Source organism: Alexandromys fortis, unplaced genomic scaffold, assembly GCF_014885135.2.
Source record: "Alexandromys fortis isolate MF-2015 unplaced genomic scaffold, M_Fortis_MF-2015_v1.1 scaffold_303, whole genome shotgun sequence".
NCBI classification, from domain to species: domain Eukaryota; kingdom Metazoa; phylum Chordata; class Mammalia; order Rodentia; family Cricetidae; genus Alexandromys; species Alexandromys fortis.
The window spans coordinates 126,010-139,495 of NW_026068181.1; the positions used below are offsets into that span (position 1 = coordinate 126,010).

Below are 13,486 nucleotides of genomic sequence, written 5' to 3' on the forward strand. Positions count from 1 at the left end.
TTGACTTAGGAGGTGAATGTCTTTGAGCAATTTTAAACTCTCTCAGGTGTGATTTGCCCACCTGAGTGTCTCACGGCATGCCTTATGTAGTTACACCCACTCAAGATTTCCCCACCTGAGTGTCTCACGCATGCCTTATGTAGTTACACCCACTCAAGATTTGTGATTTCGTTGTTTCTGTTCCCTACTCATACCTTCCAGTATGTCTGACCCCATGCCTGTCTCCCATCTTCGGTCATTGCTGCGGTTACACACCTTGCTTCACCTACTTAGTTTAAACCTTTATAACACTGTTACATCCAGTTCCTGAGGATTTAGATCAACTTTGGATTCGTAAGGAGGATATTTTCTCAATAGCCCCTTCCTTCAGTCGGTTTTCCTGAGACTGTTTATTGGTTACTAATCAATTCATTCAGTGTTTTTAGTTTAGTGGTACTGGGAATTGAATCTCTGACATTCCACATGTTAGGCCAGTGCTCCACACTGAGCAACATCCTCAGACCAGCATTTATTCTGAGACGGCAACTCACTAAGTTGTAGGTGAGCCTTGAACTGCCTCTGGCTCAGGCAGTCTGTTAAACTGTGCTACTTTGCTTGTACTTTCAAGTAGGGGGGATGATAAGCAGGCTTCACCAGGTGGGCTTATTGTTTCCTACCTAATAAAGTAGATTTCTACAATCAAGGTCCCTATTGTCTAATTTTGGCAATATTTTACCTCTTCAATACCTTATAGTTTTAAACAGATCATTAACATCTAGTTTACAGGCTTCAGATTACAGAAAGTTTTAGCATCCATGTAGACTTCCCGTGTATGAAATCGCCATCATCCCCTGAGAGGGTTCCACTTATATCCTTTCTCTCGCACCATCTCATCACTCACTACAGTCTGAAAAAGAATTGCAGTGAATTGTGTCTCATATCTTTGCCTCTTCATTGAGACAATGAACTCCTTCAAAACATAAGCCTGCTATTGTCGTTTCACTGAAACGTTTTCTTAAATGTTCACTGCTCTCTGTCAATTTGTCCTTTTTCTTGCAATTAGACCCAGAGAACACCAGATAAAGCATCTGCTGGAAAATGTACACTTAGAGATGGAGAGATGATGACCCAATGTTTAAGAGTAAATAATGCTCTCAGAGGAACTGAACTCAGTTCTCGGCACCAATGGCAGGCGGCGCACAAACCTCTGTAACTCCAGTTCCAGTGGGACCTGACCAGTTCCAGTCTGGACCTCTTAGAATCTTGAACTCTCATGCACAAACCCAAACACAGACACAGTGACACATGATTAAAAATAAAGTAAGTTGTTTCTTAAAGAATCTGAGTACATTGTTTATGTCAGCTTAGGCATTAGATCTGTGTAAAGTTTTGTCTTAATTAAACAAGACATATCACAAGCTGCTCCCGACATTTGTCACACTGTTATTGCAACTGCACTGCAATGCCTTCTCCAGCAGATTAACCTTTGCTTCCCCACATGACAATTCTTCTCAACTCGTCACCTTCCCTGACACCTTAGAAAAATCTCCTAACATCTACCTTCCTCCCCTGAGTCCAGATACAGTTTTCAGAGAAACTTGGGTTTCCTGTTATGCTGCTCCCCTACTATGAGCCCTTCAACCTTCTTTCTTTAACACAAAAGTGAGAAATACACAATGAGAAATATGACTCATGTTACTGAAGAGAATGGACTTTATTCAACAGAACTCTGGTTTCAAATTCCAGCACAGTGGTCTTATATAGATGGGGCTGAGGGGTACACAGAGTGCTGGTTATCAGGAAAGGGGGCTCAGTGGTACTTGTGGGCTAGAGCGTTGGCCACTCCTGCCACCAACTTCTGCCAGGCAGCCTGCACCTCGGCCGTGAATTCTTTGCCAAAGTAAGAAGAGAGAACAATCACCAGCGTGTTTCCCAGGAGCTATAAGAGAAAACACAAAAATGAGGAAAAAGACAGAAAACGGAATTTACATGAAAAAATAGTATGTTTAAGTTACTTTTTTTGAGGACTCCAATCCTCAACTATCTGTTCACTCTAATGAGGAGGTTCCTTCAGTTTCACTGTTCAAATGCCCTCCTTGCTCCCCATTGAACCTCTTCTGGCCTGCTCCCTTTTGTTTCCACAATCTTCCATTTTTATGCCTCTTATTCCTTTTCTTAGTCACAAATGGCCTGGCTTCAGTAAGTACAGGATTTGAGAGCAGAAACATGCTTACTCGAGTTTAAGTTTGCAATGACGGAGCATTCACTCCTTCTGATATTACTCATTAGGACTCTAATGATTTTTTAAAAGTCCATCACACTGATAAGAAAAATCTGTCTAGTTTTCGTCTCATATCTTTCCTGAAGTGTCAATCATTTAGAATCCACATAAATAATGTATTTCTCCTTCTCTAAAACAAAATGTCAATTTCAAATGCTATTTCTACTTCCACATATATGCTAATTTCCTTTTTCAAAAGTAGGAAGGAATTTATAACCAACTCCAAAATCTATTCCTTTTTGTCCTTCGGTAGGCATTGCATTGAACACTTCATGTATTCTGCCAACTGAGTTACATACTGAGACAATACTGAGTTACATACTGAGATAATACAAGTCTGTCTAAAAAACTTTTCTGAATATTTGCAAATTTATAGAAGAAGTTTCTAGCAATTCACTAACACTAGATCTAGATCCCCATTTGAGATCTGTGCCATTATAATCTCTCTCCTTTTTGATTTTAATTAAATTTGTTCATTTATTTTATATCCTGACCACAGTTTTCTCTCCCTCCTCTCCTCCCATTCTGTCCCCCCCCCCAGCCCCCTGTCCACTCCTGTTTCTATTCAGGAAGGAGTATATCAAGTTGACTTAGGACTTAGCTCCTCCCCTTGTATTAAGGCTGAGGAAGACAACCCAATATGAGGAATAGATTCCTGGAAATAAACAAAAGCAGCAGGTACCAATCACGCTCTTAACTTTTATTCTTTTCCCCATGTCACATTTAAATTGAGCACATGAGCATGTTCTGAACTGACCTTGAAGTTCTCAGGGTCCACGTGAAGCTTGTCACAGTGCAGCTCACTCAGATGAGCAAAGACCTCCTTGAGGTTGTCCATGTTCTTAACCGCCAAGCCTAGGGATGTCAGCACTTTCTTGCCATGGGCTCTGATTCTGGGGTTACCCATGATGGCTTGGGCAGAAGAGAGGTTTCCAAACTTGTCAAAGAATCTCTGAGTCCATGGGTAGACAATCAGGAGCCTGACACACAGGGCAGTAGCAGTTAGAAAGTCAGAACGTGTCACCATCCGCTAGTGGAAACCTGGCTAGTTCTGCCATGCATGACTTCCCCCCTCCATTCCTCCCCTGCCCTGGACTCCCATCCTACCTTCCCAGGGTTTCTCCTCCAGCTTTTTCCACATCTACTTTTTCCCAAATGCTTGTGATAGCAGCCTTCTCTTCAGCTGTGAAGTGAACCATGGTGTCAGGTCGAGAAGCTGGGAGTTGATCTCAGGTGAGTGGAAGGCAGTGTGCTCAAGTGGCTGAAGGCCTGGCCTTTTATTCTTCACTCTGGACCTTGCACCCTTCCCCCTCCCCAGGACTCTGAGGCCATTGGTCAAGAGAGGCTGGGCAAGACAGGGGTGCGGTCCAGAGGAGTCAGGTTTAGATAGCATTTCCAGTAAGATAGTGTCAAGCAGGCCCCTTCCCTCATGGGGGAGACCCTCCTGCTGCTTTTCATAGCTTTACTCTCTCTCCTTCCTTCCTTCCTTCCTTCCTTCCTTCCTTCCTTCCTTCCTTCCTTTTCTTTGGTCCCCTCTCCTTTCAACAGGAGATTTGCAAGGTTATCTTTCACACTCTTCCTTTTCATCTTGAACCTTCCAGGTCAGTAGATTAAAGCTGAAGCAGAGACAAACACGGGGCAGCCCTAGGGAGGATGAGGCTCTTTTATGGCATGGGAATCAGTATCTGAATGGCAGAAATATGCCCCTTACTCATAAGCCATGCAATACAAGGAAGTGCTGTGCAAACCGTTGCGTGCATTTTCTAGAGGTCTAGGCCATGATCTCCCTCTTTCCCCACAGCCTCAGGAAAGTAGTTCCTGAAAAATTTCAGTTTCTGAGTAGGAATAGATTGGTGTGTAGAACAAATATGGTCTCCACATTTGCCTCCATCATACTGTTAAACAGAGCAATCTGCTGTGTGCAAATGATAGCCTTTTATGCCCTAGGAGCACATTCTTCCCCCTGGAAACGTGCAGCTGCCCGGTGCTGCAGGAAGTGGGGTCAGTGCCTTTGTCAGGTTGAGTCCTAGATGGCTGAATGACTGGTATTTCAGGTGCTTCAACCAGACTCTCTCTACACTCTTGTGTATCACAAAATAACTGAAGCATCAGGGATATTTCCATCCAGTAACGTACACACGCAGTGCCACAGCTGGGACAGAATTGCACGTTAGGCACTCCCTCCCTAGTGGTGACGTTCTTTCTTACTTTGTTTTTTCTTGTTTTTTCATTATTTATTTTTTTGTTTTATTGATTTTTATTGAGCTCTACATTTTTCTCTGCTCCCCTCCCTGCCTCTCCCCTCCCCTTCAACCCTCCTCCGAGGTCCCCATGCTTCCTATTTACTCAGGAGATCTTGTCTTTTTTTACCTCCATGAAGATTAGATCTGTGTATGTCTCTCTTAGTGTCCTCATTGTTGTCTAAGTACTGGTGACTTTCTACTAATAGTTTTAAGAATTCTTTGCTCTTCCCATATATCGTTGGAAGGATTTTTTGGTGTATCAGTACAGAATGTACAGTCTGAGTGAAAACCAAATACATTATCTTTAACATAAGACGTTTGTGAGCTGGTAGTAATGTATACAGATCTACCCAAATAGCCAAATTGCCACCTGAACCCCAGTTCTACTGGAAAACAATAGCTCTGGCTTCCAGGAGCACCTCCTTACACATACACAAACACAAATGCAGACATACACATGGACTTATAAAACTTAAAATGATAAATAGTTTTTAAAACATATTTGAAATTATAATATAGTTACTACTTATCTTTCTTTTCCTCTCCTCTGTCCAACCCTTGTGTCTACCCTCCTTCCTCTCTTTCATATTTATGGCTTCTTTTGTCATTCATTGTCATTGTATGCACATATGTATATGTAAGTGTATTCTTCACCCCTCATGCAGAGAACTTCACTTTGCAATAGATGGAGACCACTACAGACACCCACCGCATATCAAAATGCAGAGTTGTGGAACCCAGTCCCAGTGAATACATTTACAAAGCACTCCCACACTCAAGCCTAAAGGGACACTGCAGAGAGGTACAAAAGATTGCAAGAGCCAGAGGATCAGGGAGTTTGTTGTGAGACCCAGTAACATGGATGAGGAAAAACCCATAAAACTTTAACCACACACAAAGAATTACAGGCAACTAAAGGATGCTGAGAGCTGGAGAAATAATCTTCCCCAGGGAAAAGCACACCAGTTGGTTATCTAATAAATTCTTTTAAGAAGAAGAGGATATGTATTAAATAATTTAAAATAATAATCTTATCTTAGCTCTCAGCTCTTTCAAACTTTTTCTTAATGGAAATGGGGTATTTCACAACCTGCCATGAGATATCACATGACAAAATTTTCTTTACCCACTACATTAAGTTTTTATGTATCCCAACACAATTCCTTCTTCACTAACTGAACTCTTTCTTCTTCTCTTTGAAAATTCTTTCCCAGCTTTAGACTCTCCCTGGGTTTGAAGAAGCCTTCCAGGCATCTACTTTCCTCCCTCGAGTATTTTCAGTTTCAGAGAAACCCTGGTGTCTTCCTCTGCTTCCCCTCTCCCACAAACCCATCAGACAGCTTTTTTTAGCAATGGAGTGAAAAACAGACAAGACAAAAGTGACTTTTTGATTACTGGGATGAATGATCTTTATTAAACAACCTGTGTTCTCAAGGACCAATCCAGTACTCATGTGCATCAAGGGAGCATAGGGGACACACAGAATTGCTGGACATCTAGAGAGAGGGCTCAGTGATACTTGTGGGACAGAGCATTGGCCACCCCAGCCACCACCTTCTGCCAGGCAGCCTGCACCTCGGGCGTGAATTCCTTGCTGAAGTGACTGGCCAAAACGATCACCAGCACATTACCCAGGAGCTGTTCAAGGAAAGACAAAATAAACAGATTGGTGCATTAAATGCAGGCTCAGAAAAAAAAAATACAAGGAAAACAAAAATTATTTTGAGCCTATACTCTAACACATCTGGTATCAAACTCCGATGATGATGGTTCAGTCATCTCTGATAAGCATAGGTTCAATTTTGCTATTGTCTTGGCACTCAGCACTTCTCTGCCTGATTTCTCACACTTCCTCCTCTTTCCATTATATTCATTTGCCTTTATTGCTACTTTTCCCATTCACCAATTGTCTATTATTTGTAAATACAGAATTTCTGTGCTGCAAGTGCTCTTGGTGGAGTTTTAAAACCATCACCGATGCAGGAACAAGCCTCCACTTGTTGCAATGCTCACTTTGGAACTGAACACATTTTTATAATTTTGATAAAGAAATTCCAACTTTAAATTGCACCCCAAATATTTTCTTCAACATCAATTATTAGTATCTACAGAAGTTAAGCTATTTTCCTCTCCAGATTCCATTTCTTCTTGCACAGATCAGTTATTCTTTCCCGTTTCTCTCCATGATAAGTACAACATAATTCTGTCATGACAAAATTTTCTAAATGCCTGTAAACTCATTCAAGCTTCTTACAGCCATTCATTATCATCCCGCCTGGACCAGTGAACTTTGAAATCTGTGTTGGCATCACCATCACTCATATTCTCGGCCTCCAATTTTGTCCCCAAGACAAATGCAAAATAAAGTAGTGAGCTTGCTCTGAACTCACCTTGAAGTTCTCAGGATCCACATGTAGCTTGTCACAGTGAAGTTCGCTGAGTTTAGCCAAGGCAGACTTGAGGTTGTCTAGGTTCTTAATGGCTTCTCCAAGAGAAGTCAGCACCTTCTTGCCGTGGGCTTTGACCCTCGGGTTGCCCATTATGGCAGAGGCAGAGGACAAGTTCCCAAAGCTGTCAAAGAACCTCTGAGTCCATGGGTATACAACGAGAAGCCTGTGAAATAGGTGAGAGATATGGAAAAATCAGGGATACTCAGAATTCTTGACTTTCCTGGCTAGTTGTCCAAAGTACTATTCACCCTTCTCCCAGATGAATCGGCAACCAAGTCTTACCGTCCCAGGGCTTCACCACCAATATCTTCCACGTTCACCTTACTCCACAGGCCATTGACCAGAGCCTTTTCCTCAGCAGTGAAGTTCACCATGATGTCAGGTCTGCGAGCTTGCTGCTGATCACAGGAGTGTCAGAAGCAGGTATGTGCTGCTGCTGGAAGTGGTAGCCTTTTATTCTTCACGGTCGATGTTGTGGCCCTTTGTTCCGTACAATTCTTTAAAGCTATTGGTCAGCCTGACCTGTGGTCCTCATGGGTGGAGCCAGGTTATGGGAGGGCCAGCAGTAACTGTACACTGACTTTATGATAATACAGTTTAGATATGGGGCCATTCTTTCTTTTTTGGCCCCTCCTTTAACAAAAACTTTTTATTCATTGTCTTTTCATTCACCTCTCTTCCCATGTAAACTTCCAAGATAATACTCATCTCTTTCCTCACATTTCCATCAAATCCACAGAGAGGAGCTTAACCCACTATAGGAAAAAAAAATTCATGTCTAAAGTAATGATGATAAGAACAAACTCAAGAAAAAAGAAGTTTGTGCTTTGGATACAGAATTACATTTAATTCTTCTCTTGGGATATGTGGATTAAAACTACATCTTCTAGATATGTATTGTCCCAAGTGGACAAGAATCATATTTGGTTGCCTCTGTCAGATGAATACAGTAGCAAAGGATTGACAGTGGGACCAAAGATTCAATTCCAAAATACACCAAGAAGTGATGCCATGAAGAAGATGGGTACCAAGCTCACCTTTTGGGTTTCTAGAGTCCTCTGACTGACCTCTGTGGCCCTTGGCTCCTTTGTGAATATTGCCCTGGACTCTTTTATTGGTTATTTTCATATAGACAGTTCTCATCTGCGGGATGGAGCTAAAATTACTTTAAAGTAGGCCATATGATCCAGCTAAGGAACTGACACATCAGTCACCTGGAGAGACGTTTGGGGATGCTCAGCTTTTGTTGTAGCTGAAGGTTATAATCTCCAGAGCCCTTGATATATACTCATGTCTTGGAGTCACTTGTTAGTTGTTACAAATTGGGGCTGAAGTTAGAAGTCTACATTTGTGAGTGTTTAATTTCACCCATGTGCATAAAGGATAGTCTCTACACCACCCTGTTTAACCTTCATCTGGCAATATAATTGTTGTTACCCACCTTTTATTTAAACAAAGAAATGAAATCACAAAGGTGACATAACTGTAAAGTGAGAGAGCTGATGACTGAGGGAAGGATGCAGATGTGTGCACAGTTTAGCTTTCCTAGCTACAGAAAAGGTCACCTACATAATCTAGTTGCCCTTCCAAGTCCCTGACTCTGGTCTGTTCTGCATATGTTCTATCCTTTACCTCCTTTGCTGCTCCCTGTGTTTCTAATAGCCCTATGAGTTTCTCTTCCAGAAGATTTCATTTTCTTAAGTTTAGTTCTAATCTTTATATAGCAATGTGTCTTCTATGTCTCCAGTTCTTATATTCCAGGTTTAGCCAGGGGCTTTTCTCTATAACCTTTGATTTGCCTTGGCTTTTATGATGACTCTTTATGTGTATAACACAGCCGTTTCTGACACATGAGCATGCCTCTCTTTTTTGCCTCCTATGATTGCAGAAGCTGTTATCTAACTTACAGTCTTCCCAAATTTGCATCATTACAAGCCATTGAATCCCTGCCCCACTTTCAGTTTTTACTCTACATTGTTTTCTGGGTACAGATTCTAAGCAATATATGGCCAATATAAATGTGAACTTACCTTTTTATGACAGAGACCAATTTGACAAGCTGTTAGCTACTAAATAGTGTACATAAAATTGTATACATAAGATTGCCAAGAATATCCATGTAGTTGCCATACACGTGTTGAAATAGCTACCTTTGGTATAATATTGCATGTACTTCCTCAATAACACATTAGATATAGTGGTTGATCCATAGCGACCATAATATTCACTTCATAAAGGTTAATGGTAAGAATATCTGTAATAACTATAGTATGGCATTAAAAAATGCTCTGTGGGTCCAATTTAAGTTTTTGTCTAGAAGAGACAACCTAGAAAATAGAACTCTGGGTTGAGAAAGATGTTTCATTATTTAAGAATAAGACTCAATAGACAATAAAAATAGCTGTATGACAAACTGAGTTACACACCAAGACCTTGTCTCAAAAAACCAAGATGAAGGCTCAACCAAAACAGTATTTGCCTAGCTTGTACAAAGTCCAGGAATTAGATTCACTCCTAAGCACCGCCCACAAGTTTTTAAAGAAAGAATCAAATAGTGTGCCAATTTTATATACTATTAGTATGGGACATTGAACAGTGCATTGTTTGTATTAAATAACCCCTTTGGTGTATGTTTATTTAGTGTTGCCCAAGAAAAAGTCTTCTTCACCATAAATAGTTTTACAAATTATATATATACAGTTTCTGAGAAGGAAAAAATTGTTCCCAATTCTTACTGAAAGAAATGGTCACTTGTTTTGCTTGCATTGCATGTTTACATTCATATCCTTCTAACAGCAATAAACGAGATAAAATATCTCCACTAAGTGTTGCATTCGCCAGGAATGTCTTACTGACTGTGTCAAAGTGGCATCCCTGCAGAAAGCCTCTAAACTAGAGAATAAGGAACAAGCCATGGACAGTGTCAGGCATGCTTAGGGAGAACTGCCTCTCATTCTGAGTGGCTCCCTGCTGCTTGACAGACCTCATGGAGGCTACCCTGAGCAAACCAGGCAGAGATGTGTGCATAGCTTTTATTTACCCAGAGAGGTTTGGACTAGGAAAGGCAAAATAGAAAGCTGCAGCCAGCCAGTTGGTCTCTGTTTTCTTTAGCTATGGAACTTGAAGTTTATACTTGAACCTGGTAATCTAGAAAAGTCATAAATGCCCTATTTTATTCTGAGCTGTCACTTTGTTTTCTTGGTTTCTTTACCATACTTTTATTGTTGTTATTTGTTTGTTTGTTTTTTAACTTGAGTCCATGAGTAAATTAAGTTGCAATGTTGTCTATTTTTAGGATTCAGATTCTGGAGAACTTTGTGTGTGTGTGTGTGTGTGTTGAATAATCACTTCATGTATTCCATAAACCAAGATCAGCCTACCAAAACACTCTGACATAGTCAAAAATACTTTTGCTCTTATTAAGGGTGGGTGCTTTTTGTTTTCAATTTTCCCTTCCAGCTAACACCACAACCTTAGGGAATGGCCCAACTTCATTATTTTTAGCCAGTTAATTAAGTCATTTAATAACTGGTGAACTTTATTGAACTTAGACATACATTTGAATAATTTCTAAATAAAACTGGCTCAAAAGTTATGCAGAAGTTAAAATTCTATGGCTGCATCTGTTGGAAATGACCCTACTGTGTGCTTAGGGTCTATCTGTACTTCTAACTGGCAAGGTGAATTTCTATTAGTAATTTTTGAAATCTAAGAAAAATGAAAAATTACAATATCTTGCCTGCATATTCCTCTTCAAGATTTGTATTGTCCTATGCGGAAGTTTTAGCTTAGGGTAATTCCTAAATTGCAAACTCGCATCTCTTTGGAAAAATATAAAGGTATGAGAGTTAGCGAAGTAAGCAGAAACTAAATGACAGCCACCCTGACAAAGTCCAGACCCCATTGCTTAGCAAGGTCATCCCAGTGGGGACTATGAGAAACAACCCTGTGCTTGCTGTTCCTGGATTTTAATGATTGTTCTTGCCCCAAAATTCATAGCTCAGAGGAATTATTCTGAACATAAGTCTTCTCCACCTCTGGGCTGTTGAGTCTGAGGTAGCTGAACTTTTATTTTCCAGAGTCCTAGATCCAGGTGTTGAGAGAACACTTCCCTGCACTCCAGCCTCACAGGCCTGTGGTGTGGTTTCTCACAAAACCTATTTCCTTCCCTCCATCTTCCTTTTATTTTTCCTTTTATTCTTGGCCATCTGTCTAGGGACTTGGGGCTTTTTTTAATTTTATTTTAAGAGAAGTCAAAGGAGCTGCTGTTTTCTTCTCCTGGGACTTGGGATGGTGACAACTAGGTGCGGTCAGAGACTGTGGGGACAGATAAGGACCAGAGGAGCAGAGCTGAGTCAAGGTCGGGGCTTCGCTGAAGTGGTGAGATTCGAAGTGTTCAGGCTCCTGCCTTCTATGTCCCATCACTGTTCCTTCATGAATAGATAGGAGGAATGGGCTATGGGATAGTGTTCAAGGATCTGGTTTGGGAAAGCCTAATAAATATGTTTAGAATTTTACATTCATAAGTATATACAGATTGCTACTAATGTGTGGCTATTATCAAAATTTACAAGGAAACCATGACTATCTATATATAGCTTACGGAGCCCACAGAGGCAAAGAAATAAGTTGCATTCTCGAAATTCCACTGAGATACCATATTCTTTTCAGAGACAAAACAAAATCCCAAATGATCAAAAGAGGGACTCAAATGTTATAAAGGAGCTGGAACGACCCCAAGGCCAGAGACTTTTAACTGTAATCTCATTGATTTTTTTTTATCTATTTATTAAAAATTTCCACCTCCTCTCATCCTCCCATTTCCTTTTCCTTCCTTCCTCCTCCTCCCCTCCCTCTCCAGTCCTAAGTGAAATCAGGGTGCTCTGCCCTGTGGGAAGTCCAAATTTCTTATATATAATTGAATATTTCATAATTAAGAAACTAGCCCAGGAGGAAACTGTAGGCAAAAAAAGGTTTCCTGTTGGCTACTCTAGCAATGCTTTGAACCTCACATGGTTTCTCCAGGCCATTGCTCTCCTTTACCTGTGGGAATGAACAAAAGCCACTCCTGAGCTGTTGGCATAGTATAATGGTCTCAACGGCATAACTACAGCATGGCTGCCATGTGTGTACACACTTGTGCTCATGCTAATGCATGTTCATGTCTAAGTGGGAGTATGGATTAGTATCAAGATTTTGAGGCTGAATAAGCAAGAAGTAACTTTGTGCTGACCTCCATCCATGCCTGTAGTCATTGCAATCATGACCTCAGAACTGCCTTGACAGGTATATTGGATGGGTAATTAGAGAAACTAGAAGCCATTTTTGGAACTTGGGTGAACAGCAATCTTTCAGTGAAAACAATGTTAGGCAATATCCCTCTAAGAAGGGGATCAGTGACTTAGAAGCCATGACATTTTAGTTGGAAGAAGTTTACATTTTCTTTGAGGCGAGAAAATTCTCTGATGTCAGAATAATCAGAGAAAATACACCTGTGCAGTGACAGCCTTTGGTACAGAGACTGCAATTTCTACATTAGCAAAGGAGGAGGACTAGGTGCTTCCTTTTCTTCCTCCAAATGTATATCGCATCCCTACATCCTGATGAGTACATCCTGTATGTTCAAAATGGTGTTTGAATGGAGGAATCCCACTCAACAAGCATTTATAACACCGATTCTAACCTAAACTAAGCTTCTGTACTGGAATACAGGGTACATGAGAACTTGTCCAGTAACTACCTAGTACAGGTTCAATGACTGCAACTATTCTAATAGCATTTGATTAAATATTGCATATTTTGTGAACAAAACTCCTCTCTCTCTCTCTTTCTTTCTCTCTCTCTCTCTCTCTCTCTCTCTCTCTCTGTGTGTGTGTGTGTGTGTGTGTGTGTGTGTGTGTGTACTAAAAATGTGTGATTCTATTGCTTCTATGTTTAAGACTGAAGAATAAGCACTGGATTCAAAAGAATTGATTGTGCCATGATATCTAATAAGAATAATGAAAATAATTTTTATACAGAAAATAAAATGCTCTACGATATGTCACACAGTGTTTTAGAATCCCCTTTTCTTCATGGTGCTGGTGGAGGCAATGTCTTCATCAGGTAGCAAATTTCTTCTTTTCTTGCCATCATCTCTGGACTTCTTGCTGGAGATCCAGATAGCACTCATCACTCAAGGCTGAAAACATCTGGCCACACACCCTAAGCCTCAGCATTACTCAGCATGACTCAGCACTGCTGTGCCAGGCTGAGATGCTGGCTCTGAAGACCAAACACACCCAAAGGGTGGTAGGGAGGGTGAGAACTGACTCAGCAGGGGCCCAGCCAACCTTCTCTGTACTTGGACTATGGGAATGCAACAACAGAGACCTAGAGACAGAATATGAAGGAATGAAAGAATGGAGTTTATTTAAGTTAGAGTTGGGGGTTGGGGGAAGTAAAGGGTTGTGAGTTTGTAGAAAGCCTAATAGTCATTCAGGAAGGGCTTTTAGAACACCTGTAGTGTGCTGATCTTAATATCAATGCTTGAG

The 13,486-nt window shown here is 40.9% G+C and overlaps 2 protein-coding genes across 2 annotated transcripts; both read right to left on the minus strand.

Annotated features, from left to right (window-relative positions):
• Positions 1-1,759: 1,759 nt before the first annotated feature.
• LOC126492672 (hemoglobin subunit beta-H0) lies at positions 1,760-3,498 on the minus strand. The gene is made up of 3 exons (XM_050129214.1): positions 3,368-3,498; positions 3,018-3,240; positions 1,760-1,918 (listed from the first exon to the last, which is right to left on the minus strand). The coding sequence occupies exons 1-3, from the start codon at positions 3,457-3,459 to the stop codon at positions 1,790-1,792; spliced, it is 444 nt and encodes a 147-aa protein (XP_049985171.1). The 5' UTR covers positions 3,460-3,498; the 3' UTR covers positions 1,760-1,789.
• A 2,514-nt stretch (positions 3,499-6,012) lies between these two features.
• LOC126492674 (hemoglobin subunit epsilon-Y2) lies at positions 6,013-7,327 on the minus strand. Its single transcript, XM_050129216.1, has 3 exons — positions 7,236-7,327; positions 6,894-7,116; positions 6,013-6,141 (listed from the first exon to the last, which is right to left on the minus strand). The coding sequence occupies exons 1-3, from the start codon at positions 7,325-7,327 to the stop codon at positions 6,013-6,015; spliced, it is 444 nt and encodes a 147-aa protein (XP_049985173.1).
• Positions 7,328-13,486: the final 6,159 nt, after the last annotated feature.